The sequence below is a fragment of the Dendropsophus ebraccatus genome, chromosome 9 (genome assembly GCF_027789765.1).
Source record: "Dendropsophus ebraccatus isolate aDenEbr1 chromosome 9, aDenEbr1.pat, whole genome shotgun sequence".
Lineage (NCBI taxonomy): Eukaryota > Metazoa > Chordata > Amphibia > Anura > Hylidae > Dendropsophus > Dendropsophus ebraccatus.
In genome coordinates this window covers 111,350,413-111,370,300 of record NC_091462.1, presented here as the reverse complement: position 1 = coordinate 111,370,300, position 19,888 = coordinate 111,350,413, and the positions used below count along the sequence as shown (strand labels likewise).

The window sequence follows — 19,888 nt, the reverse complement described above, 5'->3', positions numbered from 1 at the left end:
ATAAATGGCCCCTACAAGAAATATGGGGAAAAGATGTTTCAGGGGGTGCTGCCTCAGCCTGGAGACACAAGGGGACACTGCCTCCACCTGGAGACACAAGGGGACACTGCCTCCACCTGGAGACACAAGGGGACACTGCCTCCACCTGGAGAAAAAAAGGTTCAATCTCTGGAGGGGACAAGCCTTCTTTACCATGAGAACAATGATCCGTGGAACAGTCACCCAGGATCTGGTTACAGCAACAACAGTGGAGGCCTCGCTACAGGGGAGAGAAGTTCTTAGACCAAATGTACCAGGAGGTTCATCGCTTTAAGATTTTTGCATCAATAGACCGGCCTTGTCCTTTTTTTTGAACCACGGGCTGGTTCCCGTCAGGGCTGTGGAGTCGGAGTTGTGGAGTCGGAGCTAGTTTTGGCTGGAGTTGGAAAAAAATGTATTGACTCCGACTCTTTAAAAAAATCTTAAAAAAATGTAGAATTTTGATATGAATTTTACAAGTTTTGCTCATGAATATATATTATAAGCAACATTCTAATAGGACACTTGCCCTAAGGGTGGTCGGGGGATATATCAGTAATAGGACACTGGCCCTATTACATAAGGGTGGTCGGGGGATATATCAGTAATAGGACACTGGCCCTATTACATAAGGGTGGTCGGGGGATATATCAGTAATAGGACACTGGCCCTATTACATAAGGGTGGTCGGGGAATATATCAGTAATAGGACACTGGCCCTATTACATAAGGGGGGGGGCATGGAAAAGTTGTCGGTCACTATTTGGCAGTTTGTTTCTAAGCTGGAAGAGTCCATTGTGTGTGTGTGGGGGGGGGGGGGGGGGGGGAGATCTGTGCTGTTCTCTTCCTGGATGCTGGATGACTGTATATTAGCAGCAGTGTAATATTAAGATATCCTGTGTAATATAGGAGGAGGAGGAGACATAAGTAGTGTAGCAGTAACCTCTGTCCTCAGTGTGGTGTTTTCTCTCTGGGAGAAGATTGTGTGTTTTTCTTCAGTGTTCTATGGCTGCAGGTGTGTGTGTGTGTGTGTGTGTGTGTGCGCGCATGCTATGGCTGCAGCTGTGTGTGTTTGTGTGTGTGCTATGGCTGCAGCAGGCTGTGTCTATGTGTGCTATGGCTGCAGCAGGCTTTGTGTATGTGTGCTATGGATGCAGCAAGCCAAGTGTGTGTGTGTGATATGGCTGCAGCAGGCTGTGTGTGTGTGCTATTGCTGCAGCAGGCTGTGTGTGTGCTATTGCTGCAGCAGGCTGTGTGTGTGCTATGGCTGCAGAAGGGTGTGTGTGCTATGGCTGCAGCAGGCTGTGTGTGTGCTATAGCTGCAGCAGGCTGTGTGGGTGTGTGTGTATGCTATGGCTGCAGCAGGCTGTGTGTGTGTGCGTGCCATTGCGTGCCCCCACAGTGACCTTCTATATCACTGTGTAACCTCTATATCACTGTGTGATCCCTCTCTATATCACTATGTGTGAACCCCTGTATATCACTACGGCTGTTCTGAGCAAGTGTGATAAATAACTCCCCTGGTATCTGACCGGCCATTTATAAAGGAGCAGGAGTCGGATCTGATAAAATTCAGGAGTCAGAGTCAGAGTTGAAGTCGGAGCTGCGGCTTACCGACTCCACAGCCCTGGTTCCTGTGCACGTTGCCGGTCTATTCCTAGACACTGGACCAGCCTGAAGCACTGGTGGTGGCCCGCCGTCCCCCAGTGTGACAAACCCCTCCCCTCTGTGACGTGGCTCCATTGAGCCATGTCATAGAGGGGAGATTCTTACACTGGGCCCGCCACCAGTGCTTCATGCCCGGCCAGTGTTTGGGAATAGACCGACACCGTGCGCGGGAATCAGGTAGCGGATCAAAAAAAAGGACCACACTACCGGCATCCCAATGATGCAAAATGATGTCTATTGATGCAAAAATTTTTAAGCGATGATCCTGATGGTACATTCACTTCAAATAACATAAATGCATATGTAAAGAATCTACCCCTCATCTATCCCCTCATCCATCCCCTTCTTAGTTGAACTTGATGGACATGTATCTTTTCTCAACCATACCAAGCATGTAACTATATAATTGCAACGCAACATGACCATGTGTTTGCAGCCTAAGGCTATGTTCCCACACAGTATTTTGCAACCGAAACCAGGAGTGGATTGAAAACACAGAAAGGCTATGCTCACACACTGTTGAAATTGAGTGGATGGCCGCCATATAATGGTCAAATAATTGTGGTTATTTTAAAACAACAAAAATGCTGGCCGTTATTTGCCAGTAAATGGCGGCCATCCACTAAATTTTAACATTGTGTGGCCCGGAGTTTGTGAGCTGGGTTAGATTACTTTACTCGGATCCGCTGGCAAGTGTAATTGTGAACGGGAACATTACCAGGTGCTTTAAATTATCAAGGGGTACTAGGCAGGGGTGTCCCCTGTCGCCCCTTCTCTTTGATTTGTATATTGAGCCCCTGGCAGAGTGTAGGGCATCTAGGGACATAGTGGGGTTTGGTTTAGGGGGTGGGAATAATAAGGTTCTCCTTTATGCCGATGATACCTTATTGTTTATCAAGGATCCAATGGAAAATCTGCCCAAGGTTATGAGATTAGTAGAAGACTATGGGAAAATAGCCGGATTTGGGGTGAATTGGGATAAATCGGCATTACTGTCCCTAGGGGAGGTAAAAGAAGGAACGGAGGGAATAACATCCCCAGTGGGTAGGAGTGAAATAATAGAATACCTCGGGGTTCGGATTAGTAAAGAGGTGGAGAGCTATCTGGATTTAAACCTTAAACCCCTTCTGACTAAAATCTCTAAAAAGGTAGAAATATGGCTCAGGTTACCTCTATTGATGGCTGAGAGGATGGCCCTGATTAGAATGGTGGTGTTACCTCAAGTTCTATATATCCTTAAGGCGGCTCCGCTTTGGATTCCAGATCTCTGGTTTAGGAGAATCACTATAATTTTGAATAAGTTGGTATGGGGACGGAAAAAAGTCAGAATAAAATATGAAGCACTTACGCAGAGGGAGAGGGGGGGGGGGGATTATCTATGCCGGGGCTGCGGGGGGGGCGATCGGGGCTGCGGGGGGTCGATCGGGCGGCCGGGGCTGCGGGCGGCTGGCTGGAGCATATACTTCACCTGGTCCCCGCTCCGGCTTGCTGAAGACATCGGGAACCGCCGGAGCCGGGATCAGGTGAAGTATCAGCTCCGGCGGCCGGGGGGTTAATGGGGAGGGCTGCAGACAAACTCGCAGCAGGGATGTACATCCCTGCTGCGTGTTTGTCTGCCATTAAAAGCATAGGGCCGGGATCTGCAGCGAGTCTCGCTGCAAAAACGCAGCATGGAGACTCGCTGCAGACCCGGCAAGTGGGTTTGTAACCTAAAAGTAGATTTGGGTTAGGTAAATCACAGTTATTCTATTATGTACAGTTGAAGTCTGCAATGAGGACTTTTAGAGGAGCTCAGATATTAGTTAGAAGTTCACATGAGACGTTTGAGAGTATATGGGAAGTAGGGGTAAAGGGGAAAGTTTTGACTAAAGTGTATGGGGGTCTTATAAACCAGAGAGAATCCACGTTTGTTAAGAGAGCTAGGGTAAGGTGGGAAACTGCATTGGGTAGAATAGAAGAAGTGGTATGGGAGTCTATAGTAAAAAATTTGGGGTGCACAAGTCCAACGCATAGGTTAATCTTTTTTAAAATCTTTTACTTACTGTATTATACCCCCAAAAGGCTGATGCAGTTTAAGAACACTGAGGAGATTAGATTTAGGAATTAGGGGTGGATCTTGTGCATCTGATATGGAACTGCCCCAAGATTGTACAGTTTTGGAATCAGATCTTCCGATATGTTGAACAGGTAATGGGAATGGATATAGTGGGTGTATATTCTGAAGCAGAGATTCTATTGGGGGGATTGATAGAAGATGGGGAAACCAATACACTGATTAACAGAATTTTGGGATGTGCTAAAGTGCTTATTCTTAGGAGGTGGATGGAAGAAGCCCCCCCGGGGGTGGAGGAATGGAGAGGGTTGGTGGAAAAGGGTTAGAGTGTATGAGGAGCTGGCGTCCAGAAAAGGGAAGAAAGGGTACGGGAAACATCAGAGAATTTGGAATAAGTGGCGGAATGGGTAGGTCCTGCAGGCTCTTAGAGAATACTTGCTGTGTCTTTTTTTTTTTTTTTTGCTGTGTGCTGTCAGGGAGGGGTGGGGGGGAGGTAAGAATAGTAATGTTGATTTATTATTCTGTGATTTTGTATGTAATTGAAGAAAAGGAAAAATAAATTTATAAAAAAAAATTTTTTTTTTTTAACATTGTGTGAACATAGCCTTTCTGTGTTTTCAATCCACTCCTGGTTTTGGTTGCAAAATACCGAGCAAAAATACTGTGTGTGAACATAGCCTTAAGCCCGTATTCCACGGGTCGTTGGAGGAGCAAACGAGCGCTGTCAGTGCTCGTTTGCTCCTCGTTCGCCGCTCGCTGCCACCGCTATTCAACGCGGCTGCAGCGAGCGGGTGAGTGCGGGAGGGGGCGGCGGGGAGCTGCGGGGGGGCTGCCCGGGGGATCGCTAGATCGTCCGGGCAGCCCATAGGATATAGCAGCGTCTGCTGCGGATGCTCCTATTCAACGGAGCGACGGCAGCAGATCGCTGCTATATCAGTCGCTTGTTTTTCAACATGTTGAAAAACAAGCGACTGCAACGATCAGCCGACATGAACAATGTCGGCTGATCGTTGCACTCTATTCCACGGAACGATTATCGTCCGTAGCGGTCGATATCGTCCGAAAACGAACGATAATCGTTCCGTGGAATAGGGCCATTAGGGCCCTATTCCACCGGACGATTATCGTTCAGATTATCGTAAAATCGTTCGAATCTGAACGATAATCGTTCGGTTGAAATGCAGTTAACGATTAACGACCGAACGAGAAATCGTTGATCGCTTTATAAGACCTGGACCTATTTTTATCGTTGCTCGTTCGCAAATCGTTCGCATTGAATAAGACATTGTTCGGTCGTTCGCAATAGATACGAACGCAATAGCGAATAAATAGCGAAGAGAAACGATTGCAATTACGATCATAAGTAACGATTATCGTTCCATGGAAATGACCGAACGTTTTCAGGTCTTTCGCAATAGCAGTCGTTTGAGATCGTTAATCGTTAACGATTATGCAAACGATAATCGTCCGGTGGAATAGGGCCCTTAAGCTTGGTTCACACAGAAAATAAAAGCTAAATACGACCTTCATTTTAAATGAAAATGAAACAATTGAGTGAACAGGTTAAAAAACAGACGTATTTTGTGTGGTAAATATTTGGATGGTTGTAATCAGTTGCAGATGTTGTTCCATGCTGTGTGTGCACTGCCGGACAATTTCCCAATGACTTCAATGCAGCGTATTAATTGAAAATACGGCCGTACTTTACCTTTATTTTAGTGTGTAAACAAAACCTAAGGATTCGTTCACACAGGGATAGAAATATTGCTAATATTTTCTAAATTCTCTAGATTTGCACATTGAAAGTCTGCAGTATTACTCCCGGCTATGCAAATTTTAGCCATAATTATGCAAATTGCAGCCATTATTTGCATAATATGGCTGTAATTTTTCTTCAAAAAGTTGGCCGTCCAAAAAGACGACCATAAAACGGCTAGGAAACAATGTTGTATGAATATAGCCTAATGCAGTAGCAGGCAAGTCGATGGGATTATAAAAAATCCAGAATTCTATTGACATTGAGAAATTGTTACTGATTTTTGGCATTTACTTCAAGGGCGAAGTTAAAGGGGTACTCTAGCAAAAAAAAGAAAACCTTTTAAATCCACTGGTGTCAGAAAGTGTCAGAGATTTGTAATTTAGGCTGGTGCGCCTCCTCTCTCCACGCCTCTCTGCCACTCTTGACATGTCCATTCTGAGTGGAGAGGCGCACGAGCCCTCCCATTCAAACAGATAGCAGGCAGAATTCTGCACCAAGTCTGTGCATGGGGGTTCCGCAAGCAATTTTGCGCCAATTCCGTAGTGTGAACGAGCCAAAAGCAGATACAGATATTAGTGGAATGACAGTACTAAGAGCACATCTACTGTCATAGCAAAGAATACATCCTGGAACCTTATATCAGGAAGGGGAAACCTTCGGCCATTATGCTTCCGCTGTCCAGGCATGATGGGAATTATTGTTTTCCAACAGTCGGAGGCCGCAGGTTCCTGCCCCCGCCCTACATCTATGTGTAATATTTCCCTTGTATTTAACATTGTGAGCACTATTTGTATCTCCTGTGCTTTTTTGCAGATTACAGATGGACTCCAGTCATAGAAAACATTTACATTCCCCGCCTCCTCTGTGACTCCCCGGTCACCCTGCGGTGCCGTATCTCAGGGTATTTCCCAGATTCAGTCACTGTGAGATGGAAGAAAGATCGACAAGATGTGACTAATGAACATACCCAATTATTAACATCCAGGAGAGCGGCCGATAACACCTACAGCTGTACGGCCAGTCTGACCATCACCCCCACACTGGGGGCAGAATATATATGTCTGGTGGACCATCCCTCCCTGAAGAATCCTATAGAGAGAAGGATGGGGAGACTACAAGTCTATGGTGAGTGTATACATTTATAAAGACAGAGAGAGCAAGGCAGTGTGTCCTCACACCAGCAGGGGGTAGTTTGTCTTCCACATCATCACACCAGCAGGGGGCAGTGTGTCATCTACGTCATCACACCAGCAGGGGTAGTTTATTATTCCCCACATCATCACACCAGCAGGAGGCAGTTTGTCCTCCAAATCATCACACCAGCAGGATGTAGTGTGTCCTAAACACATCATTACACCAGCAGGGGGCGGTGTGTCCTCCATGCATTATTACACCAGCAGAGGGCAGCATGTCCTTCACATCATCACATCAGCAGGGGGTAGTGTGTACCCCACGTCACATCACACCAGCAGGGGGCAGAGCGCCTTTCACATCATCACACCAGCAGGGGGCAGCATGTCCTTCACATCATCACATTAGCAGGGGGAAGTGTGTACCCCACGTCACCATCACACCAGCAGGGGGCAGTGCGTCCTTCACATCATCACACCAGCAGGGGGCAGCATGTCCTCTCCACATCATCACAGGAGGCAGTGTATTCTCCCCACATAATCATACCAGCAGGGGGCAGGGTATCCTCACATCATACCAGTGTCTCTTTACCCCGCTGCCCGCGCCGGAGGATGACAGGAGTCCGTGCTCTGCCAGGAGAGGAGCTGCTGGGACCGGCGGACAGGTGAGTTACTGGTTTGTTGTTTTTATTTTACACCCAATATAATGCGGGACACTAGGTGCTGTTCTGGGAAGGCGGGACACCACCCCGAAAACGGGACTGTTCCGCCGGATCCGGGACAGTTGGGAGCTATAGTGTATGTATATGTGTCTGCATATGTGCAGATGTGTGTATGTATCTCTATATGTGCATGTGTGTATCTGTCATGTGTCTGTATATTTGCCTATGTGTGTATGTGCAGTACAGTGGTTTGCAATAAATTAGAATATCAACAAAAAGTTATTTTTTTCCAGTAATTCAATTCAAAAAGTGACCTCATATATACTATAGAGTCACTACATACAGAGGGAACTTTTTCAAGCGTTTATTTTTGTTAAAGGTAATAATTATGGATTACAGCCAAGAAAAACCCAAAAGTCAGTATTTCAGTAAATTAGAATATTATATAAAACCAACTGGAATTTTTTTTTTTTTAACAAAGAAATGTCGACCAAATGAAAAGTCTGTACAGTAAATGCCCTCAATACTTGGTCTGGGCACCTTCTGCATGAATGACGGCATCAATGCGGCAATGTGGCATGGAGGCGATCAGCTGATAGCACTGCAGAGGGGTTATTGAAGCCCAGGTTGCTTTGATAGCGGCCTTCAGCTCGTCTGCATTGTTGGCTCTGGTGTCTTTCATCTTCCTCTTGACAATTGTGGAAACTTCACACTAGACCTCAAGCAGCTTGGATTGTGCTTCTCCACTCTTCCTCCAGACTCTGGGACCGAGATTTCCAAATGAAATGCAAAATTTACTTTCATCTGAAATCAGCACCTTGGACACTGATCATCAGTCCAGTTCTTCTTTTCCTTGGCCCAGATAAGACGCTTCTGGCCTTGTAGCCCATGTCCTGCAGACGTCTGGATGTGTTTGTGGCTTTTGAAGCAATTACTCCAGCAGCAGTCCACTCTTTGTGAATCTCTCCCAAATTTTTTATGGCATTTTATTTACAGTCCTGTTAAGACTGCGGTTCTCCTGGTTGCTTGTGCACCTTTTTAACAACTTACCATTAATATGCTTTGATACAGCACTCTGAGAACAGCCAGCTTCTTTAGCAATGAACTGTTGTGGCTTACCCTTCTTGTGGAGTGCGTGAATGACTGCCTTCTGGACATCTGTCAAGTCAGCAGTCTTCCCCATGATTGTGTTGCGTACTGAACCAGACTAAAGGGCCTATTAAGGAGCAAACGAGCGCTCTCAGCGCTCGTTTGCTCCTCATTCCTCGCTCGCTGCCGCCGCTATTCAACGCGGCTGCAGCGAGCGGGTGAGTGCGGAAGGGGCGGCGGGGAGCTGCGGGGGGGCTGCTCGGAGGATCGCTGATCGTCCAGGCAGCCCATAGGATATAGCAGCGTCGTCTGCCGACGCTCCTATTCAACGGAGCGACGGCAGCAGATTGCTGCTATATCAGTCGCTTGTTTTTCAACATGTTGAAAAACAGGCGACTGCAACTCTATTCCACGGGACGTATATCGTTCGTAGCGGCCGATATCGGCCGAATACGAACGGTATTGCCCCTCTTAACGACCCGTGGAATAGGGGCTTAAGGGACCTTTTATAACACTTAGGAAGCCACTGCAGGTCTTTTGGGTTAATTATTCTAATTTTATGAAATACAGACTTTTGGGTTTGTCTTGGCTGTAATCCATAGTCATCAAATTTAACAGAAATAAACACTTGAAAAAGTTCACTCTGTATGTAATAGAATATAGGAGGTCACTTTTTGAATTGAATTACTGAAAAAAAAAACCTTTTTGTTGATATTCTAATGTATTGCAAACCACTGTATATGTGTATGTGTCTGTATATGTGCACATGTGTGTATGTATATGGGTATCTGTCATGTGTCTGTATATGTGCATATGTGTTTGTATATATGTGTGTTTGTGTGTATGTCTGTATATGTGTATCTGTCATGTGTCTGTATATGTGCATATATGTGTATGTCTGTATATGTGTATCTGTCATGTGTCTGTATATGTGCATATATGTGTATCTGTCATGTGTCTGTATATGTGCATATATGTGTATGTCTGTATATGTGTATCTGTCATGTGTCTGTATATGTGCATATATGTGTATGTCTGTATATGTGTATCTGTCATGTGTCTGTATATGTGCATATATGTGTATATGTGTATCTGTCATGTGTCTGTATATGTGCATATATGTGTATGTCTGTATATGTGTATCTGTCATGTGTCTGTATATGTGCATATATGTGTATGTCTGTATATGTGTATCTGTCATGTGTCTGTATATGTGCATATATGTGTATGTCTGTATATGTGTATCTGTCATGTGTTTGTATATATGTGTGTTTGTGTGTATGTCTGTATATGTGTATCTGTCATGTGTCTTTTTACAAGAATCAGATCTGCGCATGATACTGAGCAGGTGTTTTATAGCGGCCTTAAGTCCAGTGTAGTGAGAAGTTTCTGTTTGAGGTGTCCAGGAGGAGGGGGGGGGGGGGGAGGTTTTGGGGCTCAGGGGGGGCTGGGCGCTAAACGGAATCTTTGCCCCGGGTGCAGGAAAAGCTAGCTACGCCTCTGCCCCCATGTAATAGCGTCTTTAGACTCCTATGGTTGTTGGCCTATAGCAAACAAATGTAAGTTAGTAGAATAACAGCAAAAAAAACTGCAGACCTACTTACAAATTAGTAGGATGATAAAAATAGCAGATTCTGAATCTACAATATATTATATTAGTGTAGTTTTGGAGGGGGTTCATAGGTGCGAGAGTTTCTTTAACAGCACTGAACTTAATGGAGAGACATAGATGTGATCCTCAGTCCTGGATCCATATAGTGATGAGAAATAGTATAACAGTAGGACTGGATAAGGTAAGGTCAGCTTCTGTACGATGGTCTATTTATTACTAGAACTCTTACAACATTTGGCTATGCTTAACATTTCAGTAAGGCCCAAGCTGTCACATCCAGTAATGAGAAGTCTATCCGCCCCTGGAGAGATGAAGTATTTGCTTATTTTGGAGGAATTTTATCCTAAAAGAATCAAGGTTATATGGACGTGTGGTGTAGGAGCAATAGAAGACGTCCTATCATCCACTGACTCCTCATCAGAGAATCCTGACAGAACCTACAACGTCTCCAGTGAGGTCACAATCCCTGAGGAACGTCACAAGGATCCAGGATTCAGAGTACGAGTGACCTGGAAACATGACTCTATGGAGGAAGCAGAATCCAGGGAGCTGACTATGAGGGATCCAGGTGAGAAGAGGGGTGGCATCTCCTCACTGACACTTAAGGGTAGGGCTGGGCGATATTGGCCTAAATCAATATCGCGGTTTATCGCACATGTAGCCGCGGTAACGATAATTCAACGATAATTATGACACACCCCTTTTTGCAAACCATACCCACTTGCCGTGCCAAACTGGCGACATTTTGATTAAAAAAAGAACTCAGCAGCAACCCGTGGTTAGTTTATTATCATTATTATTATTTGTCATTATTAGGGGACCTGGACATGTATATACAGGTATACAGCCTCTACAGGATGTGTATACATAGGGTCACATAGGGATAGGAGTGTATGACTATATGGGGGTGGGGGGGTGGATAGGGGTGTAGTACTATACCGGAGGTACATATGCAGTGTCCCAGAACACACAAGGACTACTACTCCTATTGTGCTCATTTCTATTGCTGTGTCAATGCCTGTTCTGGTAAGTGTTTGCACTACAACTGCTGCTGGTTTTCCCCTAGTATTCTCTGGTAATGTGCATTCTCATGTGTATTCTCATGTGTTCCTGTGTATTATTGCATTGTACAGTGGTATGCAAGGCTGTTGATCACGTGACCGTGCCAGTGCCCTGTAACCATGGTTCCTCCAATGGCCGACTAGCTCTGGCCAGGAGCAACCATGTGACCTCCCACTTCCTCCTAACAAGTGAGTCTTCCCCCTGCTTCCAAGCAAGGAGGATGTGTGTCGTCCCTCTCCTACCTCAGAGGAGTTGGACTTCTTCTTTGCAGCTCCCACTTCACCACTATAAGTGTGGACCAAGTGCTCTGCTGTATTCAAGTCTTCGGCTGTATCTGCCTGCTCAAGTGTCCGGAGTCTTCTCTCTCATCTGGGTGTCATTCCGTTATCTCTCATCATCGCTGCAAGGATTCACAGCAAGTATTCTTCTCCAGTAAACTACCCAGCAACGCTATTTCTCTCATACTCCTACTCCCATCATCCGGCACGTATTCTCACAGCCTATGCAGCACCACTCCTGCTTTATTTGTCAAAGCCTGCTATATACCCGGTTGCATCCGGACAGAACTGTTGCTACTAGTTACCTCATCTATAATAAAACCGCTGTTACTGAACCCTGGCATTGGTGTCCACTAACTGGTGCCCTGACTAGGTGCAGCGAGGAATCGCATGCCCATCATCACCCGCAGATTCCACAGACCGGCCCTACAGCTGTGCTGCCCTCAGGCCTATACCGTGACAAGTATAACCCCTGCAGCTGCCCCGGTCATTGCCCGCTCATAACACCAGCACTGCGGAAGTGGCCCCCAGGGGCCAGGGCATCGCATTTGGCGTCACAAACAGGATAGCGGATTAAGTTGCGCCCGCTCCAAACACCCCAAAAGCGCACTACAACCCCCAGAAAGACTTTGCTACCGGTGGTGTTGCTATGGGAGTTATGGAAGTGCCCCGCACCCATGTCCAGGAGAAAAATGTCTACTACACTTTATTGGGGCCTACTGTGCTGGAATTTATGACTGCGCCATACCCCGGAGAGGAGGGGGTTAACTGCTGCACTGCCAAAGCGCGGGAATCGCCAGGCACCATAGACTTTACTAGCACTGCTCCTGATCGGCTCCCTCAGTCTGCTGACGTCACTGTTGCTGGGCAGATTGTCGAGTCGGGCTTCCAGTCTCTGCGCTCCGCCCTCCTCTTCCTGAAAAGCTTGGCAGCGCGCAGCAAGATGGCGACTTATGAGGGGCACCTATCTGCAGCCGCAGCACCTGTTATGCCTGACCTGCCCGAGAGTCTCAGCCGGACCTCCACCCTGGCCTCCGCTGGTCCAGACGAGGAGCCTACATCCGATGCCAGCGTCTCACCGGGACCCGATCGCTCCGGCGCTTCCGAGTTTGCCTTCACCACCGGAGGGTTCACATCACCGGATGGTGACCTGATCGTAAGTGGACCGACTCCTCTGTCCTCAGTCCCTGGCCCTAAAGGGGAGAACTCTGCTAAGGCCTTCATATCCCCAGGTCTGTGGCAACCTCCAGGGCGTGATTCACCGCCCCTGCCGCAATGGATGCTCGGGCGTGGGCCTAAGATTATGCAGCTGATCGAGGACATTCAGCAGGCCCTGCTGCCCTGTCGCCTGCCACTAGAGCTGCCACCGCTATGCCTAGCGCTACTCCTGCAGCTTCCACTACAGCGGGCCCGTCTACTACAGCAGCCCCCTCTACTGCCCCCACTGCTGTGGCTAAGGCTGCCTCTTCTACCACGACCGTCACCTATCATGTGGCCCCCATCGTCTCTCCTATCACCACGGTAACCCCTAGTGTTGTGGTCACTACTGCACCCAGCGATGCTGCTGCTCCAGGCCCTCCACGCTTCTACTACCCATGGGAGAAGAAGAAGCAGGAGAAAAAGAAGGGGCCTAATGAGGTTCCTCCTGCCTCTTCCCAATAATTGGTTCCAGAGCCCTTAACCCTTTAAGGACAGAGCAAATTTCGATTTTTGCGTTTTTGGTTTTTCCTCCTTGTGCATAAAAGGCCATAGCACTTGCATTTTTCCACTCAGAAACCCACATGAGCCCTTATTTTTTGCGTCACTAATTGTACTTTGCAATTACAGGCTGAATTTTTGCATAAAGTACACTGCGAAACCAGAAAAAAATTCAAAGTGTGGTGAAATTGAAAAAAAAAAGCAATTTGTTTATTTGGGGGAAATGTGTTTTTACGCCATTCGCCCTGGGGTAAAACTGACTTGTTATATATGTTCCTCAAGTCGTTACGATTACTATGATATATAACATGTATAACTTATATTGTATCGGATGGCCTGTAAAAAATTTAAAACATTGTCAACAAATATTCGACACTTAAAACCGCTCCATTCCCAGGCTTATAGCGCTTTTATCCTTTGGTCTATGGGGCTGTGTCAGGTGTCATTTTTTGCGCCATGATGTGATCTTTCTATCGGTACCTTGATTTCGCATATACGACTTTTTGATCGCTTTTTATTACAATTTTTCTGGATTTGATGCGACCAAAAATGCGCAATTTTGCACTTTGGGATTTTTTTGCGCTGACGCCATTTACCGTGCGAGATCAGGAATGTGATTAATTAATAGTTCGGGCGATTACGCATGCGGCGATAGCAAACATGTTTATTTATTTATTTACTTTTATTTATAACCTGGGAAAAGGGGGGTGATTCAGACTTTTATTAGGGGAGGGGATTTTTACTAATAATGAATTTTTTTTTTTAACTTTTACACTTATACTAGAAGCCCCCCTGGGGTTAGGGTTATTCCCCCTGGGGTTAGGGTTATTCCCCCTGGGGGACTTCTAGTATAAGTGCTTTGATCTCTCATTGAGATCTCTGCAGCATAGATATGCTGCAGAGATCCATGAGATAGGCACTCGTTTACTTCCGGCTGCTGCAGCCGGAAGTAAACGAGTGCCGAGCCGGGGACGGCGCCATCTTGGAGCGGTCCCCGGCCGGCTTCAGAAACGGAGATCGCTCCTCCGGGATAACATCCCGGAGGAGCGATCTCCCCACTAGACACCAGGGATGACGCTGCGTCCGGTAATCGGATGCAGCTGTCATGTTTGACAGCTGCATCTGATTACTGTATTAGCGGGCACGGCGATCGGACCGTGCCCGCTAATACCTATGGTCCTGGGCTACACGCGGCACCCGGGACCGGCGCGGTTCAGAGCGGGGCCGCCGCGCGGCCCCGCTCTGAACTCCCTTACCGGCATCAGGGCGTAAATTTACGCCCGATGTCATTAAGGGGTTAAACTGTTTTTGTTGTCTGTTTTGTTCCAGTTCCTGCAACGTTTAAGTTTCGTGCCTGGTCCTCCTGACCAAGTTCCCTGTACTAACCAGCCACGAGCTGATGGACACTTACAATAACAAAAAGTTCTCTAGTGCCTGTCCCAGAGCCTTTTACATGGACGATGTCTAATTGCCTAAAAGAGACTCTACCTAACAGAGACACTTAACCCATTCCTTCCTAATGCACTTTCCTGTGATTGTGTGTTCCACACAGGGTATTATTGCACTTGTTCATTGTTGCACTTATTTCTAGTGTTACACTTATTCTACTATTGTATTTCAGTGTTATCAAAGTCTTTGTATTTCCTCCTCTGAGTAAGCACAAGGTTACATAGATTGCCTCAGAGTAGAGTGCCTTTTTTGTAAAACAGTCTATTTTCCAGTGTCTAAGTCAGATAGCTCCTCCTCTGAGTAAGAGAAGTCAGTTTACATATACCTCAGAGAAAGTCCAGTTTATGTAGGAGTGTATTTTCTCATCCAGTCTCATTATTGTGTATTATTATCATATCTATAGCTGGAAAGATTTAGTTGAGCCAGTTCGTATGCAGATTTTTCTCAGATTTTCATTCAGATTCATGTGAGCCAGTTCTCCTCAGGACCTCGCAGTATTTGTTGTCTGTTGTGTTTTCCTTCCTTTTTGTTTCCAGTATTTGTTCGCCTCTGTCTTGTCCCAACACAGTAGTTATCACACATAGTCTTACCTAATATTCACACTGGTCCATACATATTGCACCTTGGATACCTTTTCGTGTGTTTGGCCTGTGGAGTGCTTGTGTGTGTGATTGAGTGGTATGAAAGGGAGCTCCCCATGTATGTTTGCTTTTATTATTTTGTTCTTTTCTCTTCCAGGTATCCAAGGCACTACTCAGACACGCCAAGATAGTACACAGGTCTTCACGTTCTCCTCCAGTAGGGTAACACATTTAACAGAAAACCTACTGTCTAACTGGCTGGAATATTGAGGGTCACCCACCAGCAGTTAAGTTTTCCTGGCTTACACGTCAGATGGTTCACACACTAGCTACCTGGTCGCCAGAGTACGTTAGGCACCCCTAGGTGAAGTCCTGGTTTCTCATTCTCTCTCTCTTCTCACCTGTGCCTTGGGCGTGGGAAACACACACCTCATCACACTCACTCTCATGATTCATTCCTGTTGTTTGATTGTCCAGTCTATTCATGTTTGCTGCCTTCTAGATTCACCGAGGTCGGCTCAAATTTGCTAGGGAGGTATGCAGTGTCCCAGAACACGCAAGGACTACTACTCCTATTGTGCCCATTTCTATTGCTGTGTCCATGCCTGTTCTGGTAAGTGTTTGCACTGCAACTGCTGCTGGTTTTCCCCTAGTATTCTCTGGTAATGTGCATTCTCATGTGTATTCTCATGTATTCCTGTGTACTATTACATTGTACAGTGGTATGCAAGGCTGTTGATCACGTGACCGTGCCAGTGCCCTGTAACCATGGTTCCTCCAATGGCCGACTAGCTCTGGCCAGGAGCAACCATGTGACCTCCCACTTCCTCCTAACAAGTGAGTCTTCCCCCTGCTTCCAAGCAAGGAGGATGTGTGTCGGCCCTCTCCTGCCTTTCTCTGCAGCTCCCACTTCACCACTAGAAGTGTGGATCAGGTGCTCTGCAGTATTCAAGTCTTCGGCTGTATCTGCCTGCTCAAGTGTCCGGAGTCTTCTCTCTCATCTGGGTGTCATTCCGTTATCTCTCCTGATCGCTGCAAGGATTCACAGCAAGTATTATTCTCCAGTAAACTGCCCAGCAACGCTACTTTCTCTCATACTTTATTTGTCAAAGCCTGCTATATACCCGGTTGCATCCGGACAGAACTGTTGCTACTAGTTACCTCATCTATAATAAAACCGCTGTTACTGAACCCTGGCATTGGTGTCCACTAACTGGTGCCCTGACTAGGTGCAGCGAGGAGTCGCATGCCCATCATCACCCGCAGATTCCACAGACCGGCCCTACAGCTGTGCTGCCCTCAGGCCTATACCGTGACAAGTATAACCCCTACAGCTGCCCCGGTCATTGCCCGCTCATAACACCAGCACTGCGGAAGTGGCCCCCAGGGGCCAGGGCATCGCACATAGGGATGGGGTTACAGGACTATACATGGGATAGGGGTGTATGACTATATAGGGGGGGCACATAGGGATAGGGATGTATGACTATACAGGGGGGCACTATATGGGGGGCACATAGGGATAGGGATGTATGACTATACAGGGGGGCACTATATGGGGGGCACATAGGGATAGGGATGTATGACTATACAGGGGGGATAGGGGTGTATGACTATACAGGGGAGGGTGATAGGGGTGTATGACTATACAGGGGAGATAGGGGTGTATGACTATACAGGGGAGATTGGGGTGTATGACTATACAGGGTGGGTGGATTGGGGTGTATGACTATACAGGGGGGGATTGGGGTGTATGACTATACAGGGGGGAGCATGGGGCATATGGGGTGTATGACTATGCAGGGGGACGGATAGGGGTGTATGACTATACAGGGCGGATGGATAGGGGTGTATGACTATACAGGGGGGGGATTGGGGTGTATGACTATACAGGGGGGATAGGGGTGTATGACTATACAGGGGGGATAGGGGTGTATGACTATACAGGGGGGATAGGGGTGTATGACTATACAGGGGGGATAGGGGTGTATGACTATACAGGGGGGATAGGGGTGTATGACTATACAGGGGGGATATGGGTGTATGACTATACAGGGGGGACGGATAGGGGTGTAGGGGGGGAGCATTCTCACCTGGACCCTGCTGCTTCTCCACCTCCCGCTCTGATACCAGCTCTAGTGCCGGGCTGCTCGTGTGTGTGCCGGGAGCTCTGACAGGACGGGCACAGGGACACAGAAAGGCCCCGTTCCCACTGAGCAAAGCTAGCGGAATTCTGCTAGCTTTGCTCAGTGGGAACGGGGCCAAATACAAAAATACCGCAAATACCGTCCTGGCCAAGCTGAAGTCGGTTAACCGACGCCAGTGACGGTATCGGTATTTTTGCGGTATACCGCTCAGCCCTACCTAAGGGTCAGTGTTGTAGTTTCCAATTCTGTTGTAGTTTCTGTTGAAGTTTCCAATACTGTAATGAAATTCTTGTTCATCTTCTGTGCTGTTGGAAATAGATTTGGTGGAGATGCATAAGAATTACATTTGTTCAGTCTCGAGAAGAGACATTTAAGGGGAGATATGATTCATTTATTTAAATATATAAATGGCCCCTACAAGAAATATGGGGAAAAGATGTTCCAGGTAAAACCCCCTCAAAAGACAAGAGGGCACTGCCTCCGCCTGGAGAGACAAGAGGGCACTGCCTCCGCCTGGAGAGACAAGGGGGCTTTGCCTCCGCCTGGAGAGACAAGGGGGCACTGCCTCCACCTGGAGAGACAATGTGACCTCCCACTTCCTCCTAACAAGTGAGTCTTCCCCCTGCTTCCAAGCAAGGAGGATGTGTGTCGGCCCTCTCCTGCCTTTCTCTGCAGCTCCCACTTCACCACTAGAAGTGTGGATCAGGTGCTCTGCAGTATTCAAGTCTTCGGCTGTATCTGCCTGCTCAAGTGTCCGGAGTCTTCTCTCTCATCTGGGTGTCATTCCGTTATCTCTCCTGATCGCTGCAAGGATTCACAGCAAGTATTATTCTCCAGTAAACTGCCCAGCAACGCTACTTTCTCTCATACTTTATTTGTCAAAGCCTGCTATATACCCGGTTGCATCCGGACAGAACTGTTGCTACTAGTTACCTCATCTATAATAAAACCGCTGTTACTGAACCCTGGCATTGGTGTCCACTAACTGGTGCCCTGACTAGGTGCAGCGAGGAGTCGCATGCCCATCATCACCCGCAGATTCCACAGACCGGCCCTACAGCTGTGCTGCCCTCAGGCCTATACCGTGACAAGTATAACCCCTACAGCTGCCCCGGTCATTGCCCGCTCATAACACCAGCACTGCGGAAGTGGCCCCCAGGGGCCAGGGCATCGCACATAGGGATGGGGTTACAGGACTATACATGGGATAGGGGTGTATGACTATATAGGGGGGGCACATAGGGATAGGGATGTATGACTATACAGGGGGGCACTATATGGGGGGCACATAGGGATAGGGATGTATGACTATACAGGGGGGCACTATATGGGGGGCACATAGGGATAGGGATGTATGACTATACAGGGGGGATAGGGGTGTATGACTATACAGGGGAGGGTGATAGGGGTGTATGACTATACAGGGGAGATAGGGGTGTATGACTATACAGGGGAGATTGGGGTGTATGACTATACAGGGTGGGTGGATTGGGGTGTATGACTATACAGGGGGGGATTGGGGTGTATGACTATACAGGGGGGAGCATGGGGCATATGGGGTGTATGACTATGCAGGGGGACGGATAGGGGTGTATGACTATACAGGGCGGATGGATAGGGGTGTATGACTATACAGGGGGGGGATTGGGGTGTATGACTATACAGGGGGGATAGGGGTGTATGACTATACAGGGGGGATTGGGGTGTATGACTATACAGGGGGGATAGGGGTGTATGACTATACAGGGGGGATAGGGGTGTATGACTATACAGGGGGGATAGGGGTGTATGACTATACAGGGGGGATATGGGTGTATGACTATACAGGGGGGACGGATAGGGGTGTAGGGGGGGAGCATTCTCACCTGGACCCTGCTGCTTCTCCACCTCCCGCTCTGATACCAGCTCTAGTGCCGGGCTGCTCGTGTGTGTGCCGGGAGCTCTGACAGGACGGGCACAGGGACACAGAAAGGCCCCGTTCCCACTGAGCAAAGCTAGCGGAATTCTGCTAGCTTTGCTCAGTGGGAACGGGGCCAAATACAAAAATACCGCAAATACCGTCCTGGCCAAGCTGAAGTCGGTTAACCGACGCCAGTGACGGTATCGGTATTTTTGCGGTATACCGCTCAGCCCTACCTAAGGGTCAGTGTTGTAGTTTCCAATTCTGTTGTAGTTTCTGTTGAAGTTTCCAATACTGTAATGAAATTCTTGTTCATCTTCTGTGCTGTTGGAAATAGATTTGGTGGAGATGCATAAGAATTACATTTGTTCAGTCTCGAGAAGAGACATTTAAGGGGAGATATGATTCATTTATTTAAATATATAAATGGCCCCTACAAGAAATATGGGGAAAAGATGTTCCAGGTAAAACCCCCTCAAAAGACAAGAGGGCACTGCCTCCGCCTGGAGAGACAAGAGGGCACTGCCTCCGCCTGGAGAGACAAGGGGGCTTTGCCTCCGCCTGGAGAGACAAGGGGGCACTGCCTCCACCTGGAGAGACAAGGGGGCACTGCCTCCGCCTGGAGAGACAAGGGGGCGCTGCCTCCGCCTGGAGAGACAAGAGGGCACTGCCTCCGCCTGGAGAGACAAGGGGGCTTTGCCTCCGCCTGGAGAGACAAGGGGGCACTGCCTCCGCCCGGAGAGACAAGGGGGCACTGCCTCCGCCTGGAGAGACAAGGGGGC

The 19,888-nt window shown here is 47.7% G+C and overlaps 1 gene segment (V, D, J or C); it reads left to right on the top strand.

The window, feature by feature from the left end:
- The window catches only part of LOC138801505 (Ig heavy chain C region-like), a 67,392-nt gene that overhangs the window by 42,790 nt on the left and 4,714 nt on the right, over window positions 1–19,888 (top strand). Inside the window, 2 exon segments of the C gene segment in view lie at window positions 6,312–6,623; window positions 10,248–10,559. Of these exon segments, the coding sequence occupies window positions 6,312–6,623; window positions 10,248–10,559 (624 nt within the window).